The sequence below is a fragment of the Gossypium hirsutum genome, chromosome D11, assembly GCF_007990345.1.
Source record: "Gossypium hirsutum isolate 1008001.06 chromosome D11, Gossypium_hirsutum_v2.1, whole genome shotgun sequence".
Taxonomy (NCBI): domain Eukaryota; kingdom Viridiplantae; phylum Streptophyta; class Magnoliopsida; order Malvales; family Malvaceae; genus Gossypium; species Gossypium hirsutum.
In genome coordinates this window covers 52560182-52585031 of record NC_053447.1, presented here as the reverse complement: position 1 = coordinate 52585031, position 24850 = coordinate 52560182, and the positions used below count along the sequence as shown (strand labels likewise).

General features: G+C 31.8%; 3 protein-coding genes and 1 pseudogene across 13 annotated transcripts; 3 read left to right on the top strand and 1 right to left on the bottom strand.

Annotated features, from left to right (window-relative positions):
- The first annotated feature begins 4238 nt into the window (after positions 1-4238).
- LOC107941938 (protein EMBRYO SAC DEVELOPMENT ARREST 30) lies at positions 4239-10270 on the top strand. 4 transcript variants are annotated; one of them, XR_005920488.1, is made up of 12 exons: positions 4240-4639; positions 4746-4966; positions 5091-5175; positions 5787-5857; positions 5938-6026; positions 6110-6353; positions 6550-6662; positions 6866-6956; positions 7096-7224; positions 7979-8532; positions 8686-9220; positions 10143-10270. XR_005920488.1 is itself a non-coding variant. In XM_016875566.2 (11 exons), the coding sequence occupies exons 2-11, from the start codon at positions 4941-4943 to the stop codon at positions 9110-9112; spliced, it is 1821 nt and encodes a 606-aa protein (XP_016731055.2). In that variant the 5' UTR covers positions 4239-4639; positions 4746-4940; the 3' UTR covers positions 9113-9529. The 4 variants fall into 4 exon arrangements, 3 of the variants coding, with proteins under 3 accessions (XP_016731055.2, XP_016731053.2, XP_016731054.2); XM_016875566.2 differs by lacking the exon at positions 10143-10270 and having other exon boundaries at positions 4239-4639; positions 5099-5175; positions 8686-9529; XM_016875564.2 differs by lacking the exon at positions 10143-10270 and having other exon boundaries at positions 8686-9529.
- LOC107941932 (syntaxin-132-like) lies at positions 9921-14702 on the bottom strand (annotated as a pseudogene). The gene is made up of 13 exons (XR_001695723.2): positions 14372-14702; positions 13678-13779; positions 13443-13499; positions 12883-12931; positions 12584-12672; positions 12422-12495; positions 11677-11719; positions 11522-11582; positions 11406-11431; positions 11249-11325; positions 10844-10924; positions 10391-10456; positions 9921-10291 (listed from the first exon to the last, which is right to left on the bottom strand). The product of XR_001695723.2 is annotated as a syntaxin-132-like (transcript).
- A 958-nt stretch (positions 14703-15660) lies between these two features.
- LOC107941935 (nucleolar protein 58-like) lies at positions 15661-17037 on the top strand. 5 transcript variants are annotated; one of them, XM_016875562.2, is made up of 3 exons: positions 15663-15797; positions 15968-16037; positions 16177-17037. In XM_016875562.2, the coding sequence occupies exon 3, from the start codon at positions 16248-16250 to the stop codon at positions 16824-16826; it is 579 nt and encodes a 192-aa protein (XP_016731051.1). In that variant the 5' UTR covers positions 15663-15797; positions 15968-16037; positions 16177-16247; the 3' UTR covers positions 16827-17037. The 5 variants fall into 5 exon arrangements, with proteins under 5 accessions (XP_016731049.1, XP_016731051.1, XP_016731048.1 ...); XM_016875559.2 differs by having other exon boundaries at positions 15664-15797; positions 16165-17037; XM_016875560.2 differs by lacking the exon at positions 15968-16037 and having other exon boundaries at positions 15661-15797; positions 16177-17036.
- A 2878-nt stretch (positions 17038-19915) lies between these two features.
- LOC107941934 (DNA ligase 1) lies at positions 19916-24086 on the top strand. 3 transcript variants are annotated; one of them, XM_041104102.1, is made up of 2 exons: positions 19916-20208; positions 21751-24086. In XM_041104102.1, exons 1-2 carry the CDS (start codon positions 20151-20153, stop codon positions 23916-23918), a joined length of 2226 nt encoding a protein of 741 aa, XP_040960036.1. In that variant the 5' UTR covers positions 19916-20150; the 3' UTR covers positions 23919-24086. The 3 variants fall into 3 exon arrangements, with proteins under 3 accessions (XP_040960036.1, XP_040960038.1, XP_040960037.1); XM_041104104.1 differs by having other exon boundaries at positions 20058-20314; XM_041104103.1 differs by having other exon boundaries at positions 20075-20757.
- The last annotated feature ends 764 nt before the right edge of the window (positions 24087-24850 follow it).

Sequence of the window (24850 nt, the reverse complement as noted above, 5' to 3'; positions counted from 1 at the left end):
AAATTTTGTTAGGGGTAAAATAGAGATGAGAAAATTGTTTCATATATAAATATTAAATTTTATTTTGTGAAATAGGAAATTTGAGTAGGGTTGGATCATATTACAGAATACTGGTCAAAAAGGTCAGGAAGTATTCATAATTGGACCCAATGTGAAAAAGGCTCAAAAACCAGTCATGGACATAAAAAGGGCGACAACCTTAATAGGAATACTAGGGTGTGCCACCCACCTAAGTCCTATTCTAAGTAGGATATTATTTTTCTATTTGAAATAAACCACTAAAACTCAACAAAGGTTCTACCTTCTCTTCCTATAAATAGATGGCACCGGTAGAACTATTATGAAAAACTTGAGAGATTGTTATTTTGTCGAAAAATAGAGAGAATTTATTCTCAACTATTACATATATTAAGAAGAGAGAATTTTTATTTTCATCCCAAAAGGAGAGAAAACTTTTTCTAGTTCTGTGTTTTGATTCAATTAGTTTGAGCCCACACTCGAAGTAGTTCGTGGTATGAGAATAGCGAAGAAGATTGTTTGGTTGAAAGTCGGGTACAACGAATGTTCGCTAAGCCAAAAACACATACAAAAATTCAGTTAAGGTTTATTGTTATAAATATCACAAACTAGGTCAGTTTTCAAAATTTTAATTTTTTACTGTGCAAGAAAACCGTTTTCAAACTAGATTTTTTCCAACACACCTTGTGTGCCAATATGCGCTTGTGCGCCAACGTGCACTTAGTGCCAGGATGGACTTCATGTGCTAGTATGCGCTTTGTGCGCTAGTATGTACTATATGTACCAGTTACCCTATTTTGATTTATTTGATGATGCACTTCAGTGCCAGTTTGGTGTGTTGGTTGGATGATTCAAGTATTTGCCCAAGTCCAAGTTAGGTTAATAAAGGGCATATTATAAGTTGGTAAATAATCTGAATATGGTAATATTTGTTACTATTGAGCCAAGAAAGTAACTATGTGAATTGTAATAAAGAAGGTATATGGTCATATTTTAAAATAAGTTGATGTTAGCTCGATAAATCAAACCGAAATCGCCAAGAGAGGGTGAATTGGCCTTTAAAAAAATTGGTGGAAGCAAAGAGAGAAAATGAAACAATGAACACAAAGATTTAGAGTAGTTCGACCCCAATTGCCTTCTCCACTATCTTAGCTTTCCACCACTAAGGATTATCCAAATTCACTAATCTGCTCAACCTTTGAGGACAAGGTTTAACCTTACAACTCTTTTAAGATTTCTACTCAAATCTTAAGAACAAATCATGTCAAGGAATTACAAAGAATCAAACAAAAAAATAATCCTCACAAGATTAGATTATTTGCCAATTAAGAACAAATAAATAAGAATACACTTGAGCTAAAAAAAAACAATAAAATTTCACAAGTGTGTACAAGAAAAAATGTCAAAGAATTGAGCACAAAGGTTGTTTGATTGATTTTAAGCTTTGATAATCTCTCTAATTGTTTTAGGGTCTTTGGAAGTTGGTATTTATACCCTCTAATTAATTTCCAATCGTTGAGGTTGTTGTAGTAGTCAATAGAGTCGTTGGGGGTGTGAAAACTAGAGAATTTAATACACTTGCAACAACGAGTATTGATACCAGATAAAAATGTATCGATATTTTTTTTTGCAATAAATGCTAAATTCAATTACTGTTGGTGTTTAACGATCAATACCAAAACAATTTTTGTCGATACTTTATGAAATGGTATTGATACTGTATCGATACTTTGTTGATTTTATGAAAAACATAATCCCATTTTGGTATCATTTATTTGAAGGGTATTGATATTTCAAAATTATTAATACTTGGCCAAAAAGGTACCGATACTTTTTTGCTTGGAGCAATTCTGACTTATTTGAAAAACAGTTTGATTTGTTAAAATCATTTTAACTTGGTTAAAATAATTTTAACTTGATTTTAAAGTTGTTTCAAAAATTTTCTAAGAGTTCAAAGTAAATATGCAAATTTTTTTCTCTTAGACTTTAAATTGAAAAACCATTTTTTCAATTTTGTTCAATTTTAACTTTTATTCAAAAACACTTTAATTTGTTATATCAAAATATTTTATCAAATAAAACTTGGTTTAACAATTAAAAATGAGCCCTAGGGGTTGAAATGAATACGAATGAGTCGCCAGACTCTAGAAACGAGTAGAATGGTATAAAAACCAAAGCAAAATAGATGAATGTCATGGTACATAAATCATATGATCTTATTGACATATTATATAAATGCATAAATGAAAGCTTAACCATGGAATGATATGGAATTGGTGTGAATTGAATGATTGTTAATGGTTTAATAAGTTGAAGATATATATGTAGAAATGTTGGTGAAGTTGCTTTGGACTTGTTATAGGTATGTTACTTATGCAAATTGATGGTTGAAAATTGCTTGTCACTTTGGGACCTAAATTGGTTGAATATTAAGTGCATATAAGCATGTTTTATCTTGAGATGTATTTTTAATTCTTGTTATATATATCTTGAATCATAAATGTACTACTGAGCATTATTGCTCAGCAGATGGTTTATTTTCACCGTGTGCAGGTTCAAGTGTTCCTTGAAGTCCTAAGATTTGAAGTCAGCATCTACAATACTGTTTCTAACTCAACAAAGTTTGTATAAAATATTTCGTTTTGGTATTTTGGCATGTAGTTAGGGACATTTTGTTTAATGTCACAAATGGTTAAGTTGTAAATGCATATGTGTTAATTATGTGAATTGATTAGTGTATATGCTTATAAAAGATGTGTTAATGTTGAACATGGTGTTTTAGGCTTGTTTTAATGAGGAATGGTTGAAGTTGAAGTCTTGAGATTTGTATATACGTGGTTAATAATGTTTTAGTAAGGTTCATTTAGGTACCAATTTGAAGTTTTTGAGTTGCAGGGATTACGTCGCGATGACATACCCCCAATTTCGTGACAAGAATTAGTTTAGGGCTCACTTGCGATGATGTAGCCTCGAGGTCACGACAAGCCCTAGTCAGAGAGTCACGTCACAACGAGGAAACCCCCAAAGTCACCACATCAACTCAAAATTTTGTAAAATTTACAATTTGATCCTAAGTTAATAAAAGAGCTTTCGTAGGCTTGTATAAGGCCTATAATTGATAATGCATTGTATATTTAACATGAATTACTTGTATTTAAATGTATATTGACATTGAATTGGATGTTATTGATTGTAATTGCTTTGACAACGAATGTGACACCTTGAACTCGAACCCGACAGTCGGGTCGGGTATCGAGGTGTTACAAATAGAAGTGGATTTGTATGGATAGAAGTGGACTTGTATTGGTAGAAGTCCCTTTTAAGTATAAAAAAAGTTTGGAGGAATGCTTAGGGTGCTCTCTAACTTGCTTCTATCGGTAGAACTTCCTCTAAGTATCGATGCAATTTCTTAGACTTATATAAAATGAGTTTAAAATACTTAAAAACATTTTGAATTGACTAAAAAGCATTTAGATAAATTATAACACATTTAAAACATGTTTTTGAGTAGTTTTACAAGTCTTTGAAATGCTTTGAAAATATTTAACAAAATTTTCAATAATTATTTTCACTAAATGAATTAGGAAATATCAATAAAAATTTATCTTAAATATTGCTATATTAAAAACTTGTGACATCAAAGCTAACAAACAAATTCAAGTGAAAATCTTTTACCGCTCCACCAATAATAATTTGTTAAAATACTTTTAGAAATATATGTTTTAATATAAAACATGTCCACTCACCTATGTCGTGGATGTGAGAAAATCTATTATTAATAATGTTGTTGATTAAGTTGGTATCACTAATTAACTCAATACCAACTTAGGATCGATGATAACACCATTATAAATAATTGCATTCATTTAATATTCTTAATCTGATTTATTTATGTGTTTAAAGTTTGATTTACTCACATTTTAATCTAATTTTTTTAATTTTAGGGTTGTAAATATTTTGTGTGTTATTATTAATTAATTTTAAATAATATATTTTATTATTTATTTATGTTATTTTAAAACACCTGATTTTCAAACTCATAAACTTTTTGTTTGTAATAGTTTTTTTGTCAAACTTTTAAAAAATAATTAAATAAATTAATCGTGATACACTCAAAAACTTTTTTACCCATTTTTCTATAAAAATTTAAAAGTGAAACTGAGAAAAAAAAGACAAAAAAGAAGGGGGTTAAAGAATAGATTTGGTTGGTACTTCCTCTAGTAAAAGATACCACTTGAATCACTTCTATTCCTCTCTTCTGTTGCTTTCACACTTCGCTGACACCCCCAATTATCAAAAACAACGACCTTCCTTTCTGATTTACGCTTCCGTATATACCACTTAACCCTCCTTACATTTTATTTATTTATTTTTCTCTTTTGTCACTTTCCTGGAATTTCCCATTTTTTTTAGTTTCCCTTTCCAAAGAGACAAATCTGTTTTAAATCTTAATCTGGGTCCTTCAAGTTTAGCCTTAGATCCTTTGTTTCTTTTTCAGATTTGAACACTACCCATTTCCAGTTCTCTATTTTCCTGTACAAATCAAAGGGAAAAAAAAGAGTTTAAATCTTGGATTTCGAGAATTGGGTTCTCTTCACTGGGAGCTTATACTACATTCCAGGTAAAAAAAAGTGTAGTTTTTTTTATTTATTTTTATATTATACTTTTGTTTGAGTGTCCTTTTAAATTTGGAAGGTTGATATGTTTATTGGATTTTTGGACAACAGGGGGAATTGGGTGTTAAATTCAACATCCAACAAGTAACTTTCTTTTATGAGCTAAGATGGTGTTCAAATCCAAGATTAAATGGGTTGCATTATTAGTTTTGACTTTATCATTGGGATCAATGGTGGCTCATCTTTCAATGACAAAGTTTTCAAGTATGAATTTAATCCAGTATAGCGCAAAAGATGCTTTAAGCCATGATTTTCCTAACATTGTATCGCCTGTAAGTTCTTTTTTTTTTCTTTTTGCGGATTTGGATTCAGATTTTAAATGTTCTATCTTCAATTGTTTGCATGTAATAATGTTGATTTGATGATCTTTATTTTGTTCTTATATGTTGATGAAAGGTCATCAGAAATAAGAGACTATGGGGTACTGTCAGGTCTTTGGAGTCTTTGCAGCCATATGCAAACCCAAGAAACAGCTATCCTGGTAATGGATTTTGCTTAAACCTCGTAATTATGTATTTATGCTTATTTACTGCCAATATTTAACTTAACATTCCCATCTATTTCATTGAGTAACTTTGTTCAATTGATACGATTTTGGAATGGAATAATGATGGATGTATCTTGGTGATGACAATCTAACTAGAACTTGCACTTTGGATCATATTTTTATCACATTCTTAAGTATCACATTGCCTGAATCGATATCTGAATGGAAATTCGTGATCAATTGAAAAAAGATGGAAAGATGATGATGGTAGCTGAAGTTTCAAGAATGTCATAGCACTGTCAATATTGAAACGTGAATGAGGAGTTTCGTTTTGATGATAAAGATGAAAGATACAGATTACATTTATTGTAGTTTGTTTAAGCCTGATAAAACTGGTATGTAATAGAGGCAGGCAGTCTAAAGAGTTGTTAACTATGAACTGTTAATAGGTTTCCTATAAGAACAAGGAAAGATTGAGATTTTCTACGATACGTGTTGTCTGAAAAGAACTATCTGGAGAAAAGTCCATCTAATCTGTTTTTTATGTCCTTGTTGCTTGATAATTTGTTTGGTCTGTTAGTGACTGATCATCTCTCTTTTAACAGTTCCGAATGAAAATACTAATGGTTTCATCTTTGCAAAAATCTTTGGTGGATTTGAGAAGATAAGATCTTCGGTATGATCTATTAGATCCGCTAAAGTTATCTTAGTACTATACTTTGTTGGCCGTTCATAACATTTTTGTTAAAATTTTAGATCTGTGATCTTGTCACCATATCCAGGCTTCTAAATGCTACTCTTGTAATTCCAGAGATACAAGAAAGCACTCGTTCAAAACAAATCAGGTATAGTCACTTACTGATTTTTGTTATTCATTTTTAGGCCCAATATGATATATATATTCTTATCCCCTTTCGTTATTATACAGTTATAAATTCAAGAGTTTCTCCTATCTTTATGACGAGGAGCAATTCATTGCCTCACTTAAAAATGATGTGAATATCGTAAAAAGCCTGCCTGAGCATTTGAAGGCTGCAAGAAGAAGCTATGAGTTCCCTATTTTCAAGCCCAAAAATTCAGCTTCTCCAAATTTTTACATCAAGGAAATATTACCAAACTTAAAGAAAGCCAAGGTTGTTGGCTTGATTATTACAGAAGGAGGATGCCTACAGGTAGATGAAAGTCTTATAATTGTACATAAACATATTTATCAGAACTGCGAAAAAAAAGGGTTCAAGCAAGCATGATGTGTATACGTTAAATATTTGTTTTTTGAAAAATGTTCACTGTTTCTGGTGATTTTCATGCTTTCTGATTATATGTCAATATATAAGATTAATATTAAAGCAGTAACGTTACACCTTTCAGTCGATTCTTCCACCTAGTATGTCCGAGTTTCAGAGGCTTAGATGCAGGGTTGCTTTTCATGCACTCCAGTTTCGTTCTGAAATTCAGACCCTTGGTCGACAGATGGTAGAGAGGTATAATTTTCATTTGCCTTTTTGCTAAAGCCTTAAGAAATGAGACTGCGAGTGTAAAATACATGAAACTGATCCATTGTGCTCGAGATTTATCTGATTCCTTGTGCTACTTGTCTTTTGCTTGGTAACATGTCTGGAACTATAATCACACAAATATTGAATGCCTGCTTTTGATGAATCCGAGCTTTGTAACCTTCCTGCAGGCTACGAGCGTGGGGACAACCGTTCTTATCATATCATCCTGGTTTAGTAAGGGATACCTTGGCATATCATGGCTGTGCTGAACTTTTCCAGGTCTGCTGTTTACACCTCTCCTTTCCACCATCCTTGTTGTCTAGCCTAGGTTGCATCTTTTCTTTTGAAGCATTTGATTGACATATTTGTCCAACTCTCTGCATTTTTCGTTCATCTTTAAAGTTGGTGTTTGTTGTAGGATGTTCATACAGAACTTATACAATACCGAAGGGCACAGATGATCAGGCAAGGGATCGTTAGTGACGAACTAAATGTTGACTCACACTTGCAGAGAGAAAATGGTTCGTGTCCTCTCATGCCTGAAGAGGTATGCTACAAATTGAATTCACTGTTGCAGTCCTGGGTCATGCTAATGCTTTGTATGTGTTTATTTGTGTACTATTCCTTGATAGTCCCAACAATTCCTTGTTTCTCTCCTTTTTGAAGTTCTTCTGATTGAAAATTAAATATCAAGGTTTATATGCACTAATTATTGAGGGTTTTTTTCCCAATAAATATTGTTTAAGTTTTTATTGGTTCTCCTAATAACGAGAGCGGACTATGATAAAATGTGGATTCTAATGCATTCTTTTATTGGTTCTGAATTCTAATTTGTTTTGAAAAAATGGTGATTAGCAAAGACTCAGTAACCACTTAAGAAAGCTCTAAGCTAGCACTGCTAAAAATGAGGGAAACAGCTTTGAAACAGAGAAGTACTAATTGGTTGTAATCTTTCGCTTTATTAGCATATGTGGCAACAGCCTTGGAACCACATACATATTCGGTGATGATAAACGCTATGTAGGGCTGGAAAAATACAATGGTGAGAAAAAACAGGACTGAAAGAGATGGAAAACCAGGAGAGAAAACGAGAGGGGTGGAAATAGAGAACAAGTTGGAAACAAATTGATTCGAATGATCAAATACTATTGTAACACATTACCTTAATGAAATAGGAAATCTAATCTAACCTTTTTCAAAGTATAGCCTAAAAAGGGCTTAAGGTAGTCCGTCATCGAGAAGACATAAGGATGTTTAGTGATATTCTTCACTTATATTTGCCTATTCCCTAATTTTTGCAGGTTGGACTTCTTCTTCGTGCAATGGGCTATCCTTCTAAAACAATTATATACTTGGCAGGTTCTCAAACTTTTGGTGGTCAACGTCTTCTGATCCCTCTACGTGCTATGTTTGCAAACCTAGTAGATCGGACTTCGTTGTGCAGCAAGACGGAGTTGTCAGATTTGGTTGGTCCTGAAACACCTCTTCCTTCTGATATTTTTCAACTACCTCGTCCTAAAAGTGAGTCGGAAATTAAAGAAGAGTGGAGCAGGGCTGGTCCACGGCCCCGGCCCCTTCCTCCACCTCCTGAGAGGCGCATATATCCACATGAAAAAGAAGGCTGGTATGGCTGGATTACTGAGACAGACAAAGAACCAAACCCTTCACCAAGGGATCTTAGGATGCAAGCTCACCGGTTACTTTGGGATGCCCTTGATTATATAATATCTGTGGAAGCAGATGCATTCTTTCCTGGTTTTAACAACGATGGTAGTGGATGGCCAGATTTCTCAGGATTGGTTATGGGACAGAGGTTGTACGAGAGGGCTTCTTCTAGAACTTATCGACCAGACAGGTTTGATATGCAGATGCATTCATTAATATTTTTGAATTAATTAAAGCAGTATTTTATCCCCCTTATTCTTTTTTCCTTTAATGGTAAGAGAGAAGAATTTCGTAAGTTGCACAATTTTCCTGTAACACCATCCTTTGTATTTTGTTCGGACAGGAAAACTATTGCTGCGCTTTTTGACATTACCCGTGGTAATATGTACCATCCCAAGCATGACTGGACACTCTCTGTCAAGGAACATCTCAACAAAAGTTTGAGCGAAGAAGGCCTCATCCGGCAATTGCTGTTGTCAAAGCCAAACTCTTTCCTATCGCATCCACTTCCTGAATGCTCTTGTAGAATTTCTTCTCTCGAACTCACAAAACAAACAGAAGGCAAAGACGGGAGGGTTTTATATGGAGATGAACATGAGTGCCCCATATGGATGCAGTCAGCTGAGGCTGTAGGGGTACGAAATGACGACGTTGAATCAGCTGAAGATGATAATGATGTGGTCGAACAGCAAGAACGCAATGGCCCTGATTTCACGACTAGCTTAACTTCTACGATTGATCATGATGAAGAATGGGATCCTAATGACTAACTGGATTTACAGATGAGTAGATAAGCAATTTCCTCTTTATAGCACCACCTGGCGGAATTGAGCATCTGGTGAAATTCGTCCGGAATGAAAATTTTCGTGACTCGGGGGGTAACAACCGAAACCATTCTTTCATTTCATAGTTCCCGTATAATATTTTGAGACAAATAAGGTAGTCAAATTTTGTCTTTTTGAGTAGATTCTTTCAAAGTTATCCAGTCATAGAAAACCAAAGATTTTATAACATAAGAACAGTGGAAAGATTTGATATGCAGTGATGAATTACAGCCTGTGTCAAAAAAAAAAAAATTCTTTTCTCCTTCAGAAGCTGAAATCCTTTGTGATCTTTGAAATGGTGCAACATTTCCTGTTGTGCCCTTTTTTTATTGTTAAAAGTGTAAATTTGTATTGTTATGATCATTCTTTTATTATGGATTAATTGAATTTTATTATTATTTTTTATATGGTGATTAAAGATTAAAAGAATTGGGTTGCTGAGAATTGAAGTAAATTTAGTTTCATTTCAAGTTATAACGCATGAGCTTTTTAATCATTTTAAGTTCAATGCTTTAAGTTTAAAATAAAATCAATTTAATATAAAATTTTAATCATTGGAATTGTTTTTCCAACATTTTGATAGGACAAATATAAATAATTTACTTCCCTCTATTTTAACTATTGATGCTAATATCCCACAAAATATACAAGCTCTATCAATTAATTCAATCAATATTTTGACAACTTTCAATACATTTCCATTATTAAAACATTTCTCTATATAAATCAATCAATACCATAACATTATATTCTATTTTTATATCAAAAGAATATTATATAAAATTTTCAAATTTATCAACCAACAAAGAGAAATGGGGCTGCAATGTTGACCAAAGATCATTGACCCAATTCACACATATATTTACATACATACATACACACACACACACACATACATACATACATACATACAAACAAATTAATTGCACACAACACAATCTAAGCACCTTTTTCTTTTTCTTTTTTGCTGTTCCAGGGCTTGAGCACAGCAAGTGCAATAATTACAAAAATTATGAGAACGAGTATAACTGCAATGCACCTCCACTTCCTGTTGCTCTTCTGTTTCTCCCTCGCCTTTACCAACACCTTATGCCCCGACTGCACGTGATCAACTGCATTCGAGACCTGGAAATTTCGAAATGGCAAGGGGAAAGAAGGTTCTTCTAAGGATTATCTAGATTGCTGATGTCTTTGATCAAAGATTCTATGGAAGGGTTCGGCTACCTGCGTTTCTATGTTGTCTAGCATGTCTCCTTGTGCGTTAACCAGAACCGCCATATCCAAAAATACCTGCATAAGGAACATTACTAATAATGTATTCCAAAAATACGTCCTCTGCCATATGTGATCTTCAATGCAACTTCAGTCCTATGGTGATCTGTATTTTCATGCATCTGCTACATATTGAACAACTGTACATATTTAAAACATATCCGAAGGGAATCGCTCCAAAACAACCACAAATTCAAAAGATCTGATAATAAACCCGCATACACACATAGGACAAGGATAGTCCGTATAGGTAGTTTATATGCTTTTTACCATGACATTAAAAGCAAAAACGCCTATGAATATGACTATTAAGATTCTTTTTTTGCAAGTACAGGCATAGTCCCGAATTTTTATTATTATTTTGATGAAATCAATGCCCCTCAAGGCAACAAGCTGATTAAGTACCTGCTGTAAATCAAGAAGCTTTTTCTCCATATCTTTTACTGCATCATGGCGCTCTTGAATTTCGGACACAGTGCTCATGATCTGCAAACGCACCCAAATTTAATTTAGCCATAACCAATTTCTAGTCACTTATATTCCACCAAAACACAGTCCAACTAAGTCCAACATGGATTGTGTCACTGCAACATGAGATGGCATACAAGAGAATACTGAAAATCAGTCTTCAAGCTGGTAAATGAAAGTTTGATTTTGTAACTCTTATAATAGTATAAATCATTATCCTTCCAATAAATTCCACAAAACAAAAGAAGGCTCTGGAGATGAACAACAAGTATTATCTTTGTGAAATTGCTGAAGTAAGAAGCTATATTAGTAAAGGAAGAAATAAGGAAAAGTAAGACAAACCTGGCCTCGCCCTTGCTGCTAATTGCTTTCTGGAATATTTGTTCGCTATCTCCAGTATCTATCAATCTGTCAATTGTCTGTACCATGTGCAACAATCAGACATGCTCTGAACAGGATAGAGAGTTATTCATAATACAAGGAGTGAAGCTTATCATACCTCTTCATCTGGCCTTGTGCCCGTCACTGGAAATCATAATAATCAGTGCAGATAAATATTAGCTGCATATCATGCAATATTGTAGCAATTAATAAGTATCAGGTGAACATCTTAACCTGCGAAAACACGTCGCTCAATAACCTCTCGGTACTCTTGCTGGATTCTCTCCTTAAGAATCTGCAATAGCATGTAGGAAGAACTTAGTAAGGCTAAGAAAACAGGAAATACCGGTTCAACAAATAACATCTTAAAGTATTGAAATCTGACCTACCTGAAACTCAGCCATTTTGTCTTTCAACTTCTTTTTCACGGCACTGCAGCAAAAACATGGCTGTTATGGGGTCAAATTCATAGCTTCTTTTCTTCTTTAGGACTGGACTTGGAGGGTATAGAATCGAAATCATTAATATGTTGGACTATATTAAAACTACAAGTTAAGAAACAGTCACTGCTCTTTCTTATACAGCCCTAATCATGAACCAGATGTAGCGACGATTTGAAACACCATGACAAGTGTAATCATAAAGAAATATGGCACAAAAACAAGCTTCAGGAACTGAAGACTACATTCAATCCATAAGTTACTTCCAACAAAAGCTATAAAAAGGCTTTCAATATAATATGCTAACAACACATGTTCCAACATTATGGAAAGCTTTGCCATTATAGCTCTGCTGCTCCAGCAATGAATACAATTAAATTTTAGTTTTTTGTTTTATACTTCTAGTATGTTTAACAAATAAAATGAAATAAAAAATTATACTACCACCAGTCATACGCGTTGCGAGAAATTAAGTAGAACCAATCATTTCATTTTTTAAGTATCAACAAAATAGTAAGCAGTCATGGATCCTTAGAACCTGTGTCAGATTTCATCAAACTAATCATGGCAGCAAAAGCCAAATAAACTGACTTCTGCTTATCATATTTTAGATCCACATTACAAGTACTCATAACAGTTTCGATCATGTATTAAAAGGGACTAAAATAAAATAACAAAAAGGATGGTATATTACAGAGTTGTTGCAACCCTTGACTGGTCAACACCTGATCCCTTTCTGCATCCACGCTTCTGCCTATTGGCTAAATTCTGTACAAAATCAAAAAAAGAAAAAAATAAAGAAATGATAAATCAAGCAGGCAGCAATAAACAAAATAAAAGCAGTAATTAGTCTTACATCTTTATCCAGTTCATCAATTTTCCCCTTTATAAATCGAGCAACTCTTAAAACTTCATCAATGTCTTTCTCCATTCGCTGTTTGATAGCTACAGATGATAATAGCATCCATCATGAGCTTTAAGTTCAAAACAGGGTAACCAAAATTCAGTTAATTAAGAATAGGCTTTTATTTTATAAATTCTCAACATCAAAGTGATAAATGAAAAGATACAAGCACAGACCTCATCATTTGTTTTCCCTGCAACTTTCACTGAAACTATGAATGTAAGAGAAGCATGAAACAGAATATTGCTTACATTTCATGGCAGGAGCCTTAGTTACTGTCCTTGATTCCTCATGTGCATCCTGCATAAAATATTTGAATGAAAATGGCATCCGAACATCTTAATCAATAGCCAATGATGTCGCTCACAAGATTCATCACTCACAAATCATCCAGCAAGTATGTATCTTGGCCTTGGATTCATGAAACACTAAATGGAAAAACTTGGGAATTTAGCAACCTAAATAGATTTCTTCACTATAGGTTTTATGGCTAGAGAGAGAGCGGGATGCTAGTGCTTTCACACTGCAGTCTTGAAAATCATAAAAACAATACTAAAGCTGAACAAACCTTAAAATCAGGAAGGGGTGAAAGATTAAGTAATGTCAAAGCTCAGGAAAGATCCAAGCCAAAATTTTTGCTCTTCTTCCATATCAGTCTTAAAAACTGAGGAATCCTCAAGGTTTCAGTCAGTTTTAGATGAATTACATCCAACAATTCCTAAAATTCATACTAGTAAGCAAAATATTGAAGACAGATATCTTGAAGCTTTGGTATCATACAAGGAATCGGGAAATATATTAAATAAGATACCTGAAGCATTTTGAGTAGCTTATCCAGCTTCTCATATTGTTTATCTATCTCTTGAACCTGGAAAAGACAAAACGTAGTATGAGATCAGTGATTCAAGCCATAGCTTATGCCATAAAGAAATTTAATTCCGCCTAAAGAGATGAACACGAAGAAAAGTTGCAATTGCAGTTACGAATCCAATATATTGCTGCTTAGCTTACAGAGGATAGTTATTACATCAAGAAGTCTATAGCACCTTAACAAAGAATTCTTGAAGGCAGAGTTCTCCAGAGTTCATTGGAGCTCCTAACTCGACATCTCTACCTTGGGATCCACCTCTAGGGATTTCACAGGACTCCTGCAAGAAATAGAGCACGAGTGCAACTAGTTTATACCAAGCCGAGATAAAAAATTACTAAAGCATAATTCAAAGCAGACAAGCTCATCCGCTTATTCTAAACAGACCAAGAATTTACAAAGAGAGCCATCTGAAAATATCTTAATTATACCTAAAAACATTTTTCTATCCACACAAAATTTAAAAATTATATAACACAAGTTCATGCTTAGTTTTTTTCCTTTTAAATTCAACGAATGCTGATTACATTCCTTTACAAGCTTAAGTTATAAGTTCTTTTGATCTAGTTTTCAACACCTAAGACTAACTAATTAATTAGCTTGATAAACTTCTAAATTGATTCAATTCCTGCTGAATTAACAGCAATTTCTATTAACCTTCGTCTTATAAGAAAAATGAGCTCACTAGTCTCCTGACAATCATTTTCCAATAACATTAAATTTCTTTTTTTTAATCAGGATCCAAATAAAATATACAAAATGCAGCTATCCTCATCAATAAAAATAATAAAGAAAAACTTAAATCGAAACAAAAACCAACACAGGCAAACAAATAAATAAGTAGCAACAATTTGAAAATTGCAAAATGTTACCATTAAAAGGTTGTTCATTGTGGAAAGATGAACAAGACTCAACGAAGCTTCAAAGAGAAGAAACCAAAAAATGGAGAAAGCTAAAACGATATTATTAAAAACATATTAAATATAAAATGTGATTAATTAATATTAATATTAATTAATAATAACACAATAACTATTATAATTGTTGATAAGACCTGGTTTTTTTTTTACATTTAAAAAAACCAGGTCTTTTTTTTAATTTTAGGGTTTCAACTTTTTTTTTCTTTTTTTTTCCCTGTGAATTTTTAAGAGAGAAAAGGGAGAAACAAAAGAGGTGGGGATCCGTTTCAGAAGAATGGCAAAGGCAAACTTTAAAAAAGCGTGGAGACAGATTATCAAGTACGGTGAATTGTAGGGAATTTATGTAATCATAGGCGTTGAAATTTGTAGGTCCCTCGTTTGATGGATGATTAACGGCCATTGTTGATTAGACACGGTTTCAGATGAGGAACATTCTCTCTCTTTTAGAGTTTAGGTCCGCGGAAACTCGAAACTTTGATTTTCCTTGTCTGAAAATGATTCTTTTTAACTTACACATTTGTCTTTGTTACCTTCATTTGTGGGCGGCGCCACGTTGGAGCAAAGCATTCAGCTTGTACAAGGTTGTTTTTTCAACCCATTTTAAACATAAATTTTATTTAATATTTTTATAACCTTTATTGTAATTATAATTACATGATTTATAAAATATATTTACTATTGCACATATATGAAGGATAATGTTTATAAATATATGACCAAGTGGTGTGGGTTTTTTTTTTCTTCATTTTATTGTTTGAAATATAATACGCATAACTATACTCATTTTCCTTTATCGACTTTTATTTAGATGAATAAATAATTTTTTTTGTTAGAATTTGATATTACAATATAAATTATTAAAATTTGATAAAATTAAAATTAAAATTAAAATTAAAAAAATAATTTAGAAAATATATTATATATCATTTTACTGATTTTATTGGAATTTTTTAAAATTATACTAACAGATCATTTTGGTAGTTAGAATTTTTAAACGTATATTTTTGCAAAAAAGTATTATTATTTTTTGAATTAAAAAGCATATTATTTAGTATATTAATAGTTTATTTTTACAAATAAAAACTATTAAGTAAAAAATATATAATATATAATAATATATTTTTAAATTAATATTTTTCGTATCAAGATCTAGAAGGGGGGGGGTTCATCCTCTGGCTCCAACTTTTTATTTACTTACTATTTTCTCTTATTCAACGTTCAACATTTTCATCCCTTCAACTACCTTGGATCATTGGCGGGCTGATTCAATCAAATATTTATATAAAACAATTGAACCTTCCCCATTTCCTACATAAATGTACTTCTGTCTTAAAAAAAAAAAAAAACCTTTGCATCTGCCTGTCTTAACAAGTCAAAGGTACATACATCTCTAGATTTCATTTTAATTATGTTGCCTTTGGATCTTTATTTCATTTTTCTGAAAGCTTGTTAATATAAAGGGTTTGATTTTTACTGATCAGTTGTTTTGATCGTTTAACTGGGGAAAATGAATCTGGGTTTCTTTTCTTGGCTTGTGAAATAATGTAGAGATAATCATCCATGTTGATGAATACTGTCTGTTGAAGAAGATCTTGATTGTCTTGTGTATCTGTCAAAGGTAATTTAGTGCTGGGGTTGCATTGGGAAACTGTTTTTCTTGTTTCAGATATTTTGAATATTCTTACATGTTGTAATGTATCAACCATTCCTTACACAGTTAAGTTTACTTGCTTATTTACATGCAGCATTTCTTTCAGGGAATTTGTAATAAAAAATAAAACACAGGAAGAGAAGAAAGAAGTGTATTTCATAGTCAAAGGCAAAGGATATGGAGCCAAGCCATGAGAAGGAAGAGAAGCTAAAGACCAAATCAATGGAGAAGGAAAAGCTAATGCATAAGGAGGAAAAGGGAGAGAAACATAAAGAGAAGGATAAGGACAAATCGAAGAAGGAGAAAGAAAAGAAGAAGAAAGAGAAATATAGAGAAGAAGACGAGGATAATGAAGTTGGAGAGATGAAGAATACATCAGAGAAAAAAGTTAAGGAGGAGACGATTCACAAAGATGATGAAGCTGGTGTGAACAATGAGAAGAAAAAGAAAAAAGATAAGGAAACGGAGATGAAGAAAGAAGGGACCATAGAAGAAGACGAAGAGAAAGATGAGAAGAAAAAGAAGAAGAAAGACAAGGAAGAGAAAGAGAAAAATAAAGAAAAGAAGCATGGTATAGAAGAAGATGAGAAGAAAAAGAAGAAAGACAAGGAGGTTAAGGAGAAAAAGAAAGAAAAGAAGTTGAAAGGTGAAGAGGAAGAGAGAACGAAAAAGAAAGACAAGGAGGCAAAGGATGATGAAGAAATAGAAGAGGTAAAAGAGAAGAAGAAGAAGAAAGATGAGGAAGAAGAAACTTAAGGGAAAAGCAAACTATGGGGGTTGATACACTATTTTCAGTTGAAACTTAATAAATATTTTTATTAATGATTTAAGGTTATGTAATTTGATCATGAAGCTTGTTTTCCCTATTAAACTCTAAACTATTTGAACCAAACTTCCTAATTTATGATATGAAAAAGAAAAAAAAATTCATTTACAACTAACAATGCTTAACATAACTAAAACCAATCAAATACAAATTAAGTCTTGATTTTCTCTCAATAACAAAAATTATCTCATAGTAATAACAAATCATTCATAATTTAGTACTTACATGTTCATCTGCTTAACCTGGTATTTGATATCTGAATTAAGGGTTTTTTTTTTCTTATTTGGTACTTAATTTCTTTTTGTATGATTTGGTATTTAAATTTGATATATTTTTTAAATTTAGTACCTAAATTTTTTATTGTCTAATTTGGTACCTAAATTTGTTAAGTATTAGACTAATTACTCCGATATATTAATAATATTATTTTTTATGAGGTAGCAAAAATAATCAATGTATGACCACGCGGTAGATGACATGGATTTTTTTATTTTAAATGTTTAATAATTTTTAGTTTAATTTTTTAAATTAACAGAATGAATTTATTTTATTTTGGGTTTCTAAAAGTCTTGTTTTCTTCTTCAATATCAATCCATTAAGTATAGCTCAAAACATAATTTTTTAACACCAATTTTTTGTGATACTAATGATATTTTTGTGAAATTGAGGGCTTTGTGAAGACGAGGCCATGCTTTAAGCATGCGGTCCCTCTTAAATCATTCCCACCATTGATAGTCAAAGTAAGCTCAATCCCAATAAAACATAAATTTTTAGTATATTGTTTAGCGAAACAGAGAAAAGTCCAAATAAATGTATTCATTCATACTATTAAATTTCATGTTATTTGTCACATGTTAGCTATACGTTAGCTATTTATGTCCCCTTATAAAAAAACTAACACAGTTAGTGTTTTGGTTAATTACTATAACATTTAACAAGTTTAGGTATTAAATTGGACCAAAAAGAAATTTTATATACTAGATTAAGAAAAAAACATCAAGTTGTAATATCAAAGTGGGCAAAAGAAGCTTAGGTACCAAATATTATATTAATCTTTTTAAAAATAAGTACCATATTTTAACGGAATAGTAAAAATGTAAAAAAAATTAATATGATATATTTTAATAATTAAATGTAAATAGAAATATTTTTGCTATTTTTTAAACTATAAAATAAGCTATTTGGGCAAGTCGTGCCTAGACCTAATAATGGGTCGGGCGATATGTAAAATTTTATAAAATTGGCCTAGCTTGACTCAAAAAAAAGGTCTAAAATTTTGCCTAAGCTCGACTTGGATAAAAAATACTAAATCTGAGCTTGGCTCGGCCTGTCCGTATTAATTTTTATATATATTATTTTTATATAAAGCAAATTAAAAAATATAAAACATCAAATACAATAAAACATAAATTTTTTTAACATGATAGCTCGTATGACAATTCACATGTGCTTTATGCTAATTTTTATTTTTTAAATTTATCATAAATTTTAAATTATTTGTTGACATGACATATAAGATAAATTGTACCATGTTAGCATGAACTACACACGATTCCCATGTTAGTTGCCATGCCAACATTGTTAAAAAAAATAAATGTTTTAGTAGACATTTTGTTAAAAATAAGCTATTTGACACTTTTTGAAACACAAATGGCTAAATTTAGTTAAAAAAATTAATAAAAGCTAAATTGACAAAAAAAAAGTCGAGGACTACATTTAAAATTATACTTTTTTTAACCACCTACGAAATTTTAGGAGTTAATAATAAACTCCACAGAATCTAATAATCAAGTTAAAATATGCCATAAATCTAGTACTTTTCACAAATTTAGAATTTAGTCTCTATAATTTTATTTCTATAAATTTAGTCTTTTTATTTTTTTTAAATTTCAAAATTTAGGTCTAATTATTAACCTTGTTAGTTTTTTTTTTGTGAATTTTGGTGTGACATTTTAAAATAAAAAAAATACTCAGTTGGTAGTTATGTAACTAAAAGAATGGCATTGTAATAAGCTTAGATTTAATAAAATAATTTTAACAATTTTAACAATTGGATCTAAATTATGAAACCAGCAAAATAAAAGAACTAAATTCCAAAAAATAAAACTACAAGAGCTAAATTTCAAATTTATAAAAAAATAAAAATGCTTATAACATATTTTAACCTCATCCAAATCTATAACTACTAATAAAAAGTAAACACACGAAAACACCGTAGAATGAGAGAAGGGGCTAATAAAAAAGAAAAATAAAGAAAATGTGGAGGAAATGAAGAAATGATAAAAAAGAATAATTTTGTATTATTTTTAAGTTAATAATTGGTATCATATATATTTTAAGTATCGATATTTATTTTAATTTTCATGTTACATTTTAAGTTTTTTTTATCTATTCAATTTAATTACTTATATATTTTTAAAAAGTTTGGTCAATTACCTATTTAAAAATATTTGAATAATATTGATTAAGTTATAGTTTAATTAGTATTTGCATTGTTATCAGCACAATAATACGTAAGTTCGAGTGCACTAAAACATATTATTTTTTCATTTAAAAGTTGGAGAGGGACTATGAACAATTTTAAACATTTTATAAAAAATATAATAAGAATTTATAATAAAATTTATGTTTAAAAAAATATTTAAATTTACATTTTAATGTTAAACTATTCATATAAAAAATTGGTTTTTATGTTTGACTCGCATATTATTGACAAATTAAAAATACAATTATGCTCATTTTAAATTTGAATTGAATGATTTACATATCCAGCATGGCCAATTCGCACAGAATTTCTTTTTATATTATTCTATAATTGATCTATAGAATAATTCATAAGTCAGTATAAAACTGGTATCCAATTTTAAATCATTATTTTAAATTTATAATTAATAAAATATCATAGATATTAATAATCATACGATTAAATTTTAAAAATAAAAATTTAATTAAAACTATTTGCTATTAATTAATTAAAATTATAATATATATATATATATATATATATATATATATAAGAAGGTAGAACCCCGCGTAAGCTGGGTGCTCATTTGGTCATTCTAGTATTTATAAAAAATGTATAATCTCTTTTATTTTTATATTTATGAAGATCTGGAATCTCTTGAGGCTTATAACTCCATTTTTGTTTATTTTATATTTTTTTATTTTGTCATGTCATCCCTTCAACTGACTTGACCCCTCTTTCTATCTGCAACTTAAGGCTTAAGTCTTTGTGTCCATTGCGTGTGCCAGCTATGCTTTGGATCCTTGGCGGGTGGAACAATCTATACCCAACTGCCTGCTATAAATTGAGTATGTGAACCTTTCCCACTTCCTACATAACTCCACCCACTTCTGTTTCTGTCCTTAAACAACAAAAAGAAAACTATTTTGCATCTGCCCCTCTTAGCCATTCAAGGTACATACCTCTCTGGATTTGGTTTTTGGATGTTTCAACATCTTTCTTGTTTATCTATTCCACCCATTTCTTTTTCTGACTGCTTGTTAGTATAAAGGTTCCATTTTTATTGATCCGAAATTGAATCTGGGTTTTTTTCTTGGTTTGTGAAGTGATCTGTAGATGCTCCTCCAAGAACGAATAACAAGTTCTATTGTTCTTTTGGCTAATAGCATAATTATAGTTTAGATTTAAGGAAGATGATCAATATATTTCAGGAAGCATGTGCTTCTCTTTCATTCCCTTTAAATCATCTTCATAAAACTGTTCCTTTGTATTGGTCTAGCTGCAACTTCTTAATTTCTTCCTTCTTACAATAATTCGAGTTATATCACTGAGAATAAGGAAATTGGGAATTTCTTGGGAGGCAAAAGTGTCAACAATGGAACGCTTATCTGTCAAAGGTAATTTACTGGGTGGGATAGCATTAGTTAAGCTTGTTCTAGGACAACAACTGTTCTATTTTAGATCATTTGGATTCTTACAGATAAATGATAAATATAGATTTCAATAACTTGTGTTTTTCTTTAAATACCTTCATGTTGATGAATATAGTGATTAAGATCTGGACTGTTTAGTGTATCATGTGGGTGAATATCTGTGTCTGTTGTTTTAAACATGGAATTTACGATAACATGCTTGAGTAAGGATTACAAAGGTCAACTCCATTGTGACTCGGTCGATCTTGAGGGTAGCGGCAACTGGTTGTAATGGCTTGTCCTCTAGGTTGTAGGGGTTGTAATGATGATTGGAGAGTGTCTGAATCTGGTAGCAGTGGAGTTTCTGCTCCCTGCAGTAGTATAGTGTGTTAATTGTGCAAGGTTACAATGTCGCACCAGGTTTGGCAAATGTTTTTGATATCTAAATCGATTTCTTATACGCATGCGTATTTCACCAGTCTATATTAACCTTCTTCTTGGAAGTAAAGTAGGTATAGGGAGTAAGAAAATGCCAAGGGTACGGAAAAACTTGTGTTGATTTATCATTGAAACCTTTTATGCTACCACTGTTTTTCCTGCTATTATATTTGCTTGAAATGTCAGTTTTCTCATTCCGTTGAATCAAATTAGTACAACTTTTTTTGGGTTTCGTTGTGGTTTATTTTTCTCTTTCTGTTTATTCCTTCTATTAGCATATGATTGTAGTGGAAGTATACGGAATCAAGTTACTTGAAGGGCACAAATTCATCCTTGCATAAAAGCCGGATCACTTTTATGTTTGAAATTTTGAACATCATGCTTCTATTATCAGAAGTTTTGTGCTAAACTTGCTTTTATATGTAATGCCAGTAGTTGTAATATACCAACCATCATGTTGTGTCTTTTAATGAATCTTATAGTCTGTTCATGTTTGGTTGTATTTTGTCCGTGCTTATTTATATCTGGCATCTTTTTTAGGGAATTTGCTGAAAAATCAGGGAAGACTTACATTCGAGTTTCAATTTGTGGCAAAGGGTTCTGAGTTGCAAGGTACATTTGAATCAATTGTTAGCGGAGGAAAAAAGGTGAAGAAGGAAAAACTGCATTTCAAAGCGAAGGTAAAGGATATGGAGCCAAACCATGAGAAGGAAGGGAAGGCTGAGGTCGAACTTGAATTGGAGACCAAATCAGTGGAGGAGGATAAGGGGGAGAAACATAAAGAGAAGGATAAGGAAAAACACAAGGATAGTGAAATTGGAGAAATGAAGAATAAAGAGGAGAAAAGGAAAGAGAAAAAGGAGAAGAAGGAGAAGATGCACAAAGATGAAGAAGATGATGAGAACACAGAGAAAAAAAAGAAAAAAGACAAGGAGGTGGAGATGAAGAAAGAAGGAAAACACGAGGATAAAGAGGTGGTAGAAGAAGATGAAGAGAAAGAAGAGAAGAAGAAGAAAAAAGGAAAGAAGCATAAGGAGAAAGAGGTGGAGGGAGAAGAAGATGAAGAGAAAGATGAGAAGAAACAGAAGAAGAAAGACAAGGAGAAGGAGAAAAGTAAAGAAAAGAAGCACAAGGATAAGGATCATGAGTTAGATGAAGATGAAGAGACTAGAGAGAAGAAAAACGAGAAGTATAAGGAGAAAAAGAAAGAAAAGAAGCTGAAAGATGAAGATGAAGAGGAAGAGGAGAAAGTGACAGAGACAGAGAAGAAGAAAGACAAGGAGGCAAAGGAGAAGAAGAAAGAAAAGAAGGATAAAGTAGAAGAAGATGAAGATGAAGAAATAGAAGAGGGAAAGAAAGAAAAGAAGAAAGACAAAGAAACAAAGGGGAAGAAGAAAGAAAAGAAGAAGAAGGATGAGGTAGAAGATGAAGATGAAGAATTAGAAGAGGGAAAGAAAGAAAAGAAGAAGGACAAAGAGGCAAAAGAGAAGAAGAAGAAGGATGAGGTAGAAGAAGATGAAGAAGAATTAGAAGAAGGAAAGAAAGAAAAGAAGAAAGACAAAGAGGCGAAGGAGAAGAAGAAAGGAAAGAAGAAGAAGGATGAGGTAGAAGAAGATGAAGATGAAGAATTAGAAGAGGGAAAGAAAGAAAAGAAGAAAGACAAAGAGGCGAAGGAGAATAAGAAAGAAAAGAAGAAGAAGGATGAGGTAGAAGAAGCTGAAGAATTAGAAGAGGGAAAGAAAGAAAAGAAGAAAGACAAAGAGGCGAAGGAGAATAAAAAAGAAAAGAAGAAGAAGGATGAGGTAGAAGAAGATGAAGAATTAGAAGAGGGAAAGAAAGAAAAGAAGAAAGACAAAGAGGCAAAGGAGAAGAAGAAAGAAAAGAAGAAGAAGGATGAGGTAGATGAAGATGAAGAATTAGAAGAGGGAAAGAAAGAAAAGAAGAAAGACAAAGAGGCAAAGGAGAAGAAGAAAGAAAAGAAGAAGAAGGATAAGGTAGAAGAAGCTGAAGAATTAGAAGAGGGAAAGAAAGAAAAGAAGAAAGACAAAGAGGCGAAGGAGAAGAAGAAAGAAAAGAAGAAGAAGGATGAGGTAGAAGAAGCTGAAGAATTAGAAGAGGGAAAGAAAGAAAAGAAGAAAGACAAAGAGGCAAAGGAGAAGAAGAAAGAAAAAAAGAAGGATGAGGTAGAAGAAGATGAAGAATTAGAAGAGGGAAAGAAAGAAAAGAAGAGAGACAAAGAGGCAAAGGAGAAGAAGAAAGAAATGAAGAAGGATGAGGTAGAAGGTGAAGAGAAAGAAGAGAAGAAGGAGAAGAAGAAAGACGAAGAGGATAAAGATACTAAGTACAAGGATGAAGAGAAAGAAATCGACGAGGAGGAAAAGAAGAAAGTCAAAGTGGAAAAGAATGTTGTGAAGGGTGACAGTGGCATAACCTCCAGGGAAATTGTAATAGAAGATACTGGGAAAGAACCAGAAGGTGAAGGAGACCAAGAGAAGCAAAAGGGTAAAGCAAAAGAAGAGAAAGATGATAACAATAAATGTGAGAAGAAGAGAAAATTTGAGGGGAAGGACAAAAGCAAAGATATTAGTAAGCTGAAACAGAGGTTAGAGAAAATTAATAGCAAAATAAATGCCCTACTTGAGAAAAAGGCAGACATCCTAAGGCAGATTAATGAAGCTGAGAACAAGACCAATGAAGATGCTGTGTAATTGCATACATGGACCGACTGTGGTATAGCACTATGTACTAGTATGTTTTACACACTCATACTGTGGTATAGCACTATGTACTAGTATGTTTTACACACTCATTTTTTCTTTGTAATAGTATGTATAATGTTTACATGGATAATATAGATTCTCCCAAAGGTTCATATATCCATCACTCGGATATGAAAATGACAGCTAGAAATTTACAGCGTGAAAATTTTTGACTTTGGAATTGTAAGAATCTTATAATAATGAATCGTTCCAGTTAGCATTGATGGAACTGTTGATATGGAGATGATCATTTTATGTATCCTTGGAAGAAAAGTTATCCTGGAGCCGTAATTGAATTATGTCTTTTAAAACTGAACTAGAGCATGTCAAGTAGCCACTTGCAAACTCCCATTAAATGAGAGTCAAATAGACATAAACTTGTGAATATGAGGGTTAAGTTTGCAGTATGTCAAACAGCAGTGTTGGACTCTTTGAGATTTAAATAATGTAAAGGAGACCTTTAGTATACAAAAATAATCAGGATTGTTAGTAACAACTGTCATCGCATTCTTTGTTCTGCTAATTTTTCTGTTCGTATCTTTTCAAGGAGCAGAAGCCATTGAATTTTTGAGTCTTTTCTGTATGTTCTAACTTATGAAACCTCTTTCATTTTTTCAATTTATTTGTGTTAAATTATAATTAAAAATTATTAAAATGATATTTATATTAAATTATAATATATATTAAAAACTATGCTGTATTAAACAATAATTACAATTATCTGTATTAAACAATAATTACAATTATCTTATATTAGAAATCAAATTATTAGGAAAAAAATCGTAATAGATGTATACTAAATAATATCTATATATATTAAAATTATGTTATATTAAGTAATAATTAAAATTATATATATTAAAAAAATAGAGATTCTTCAA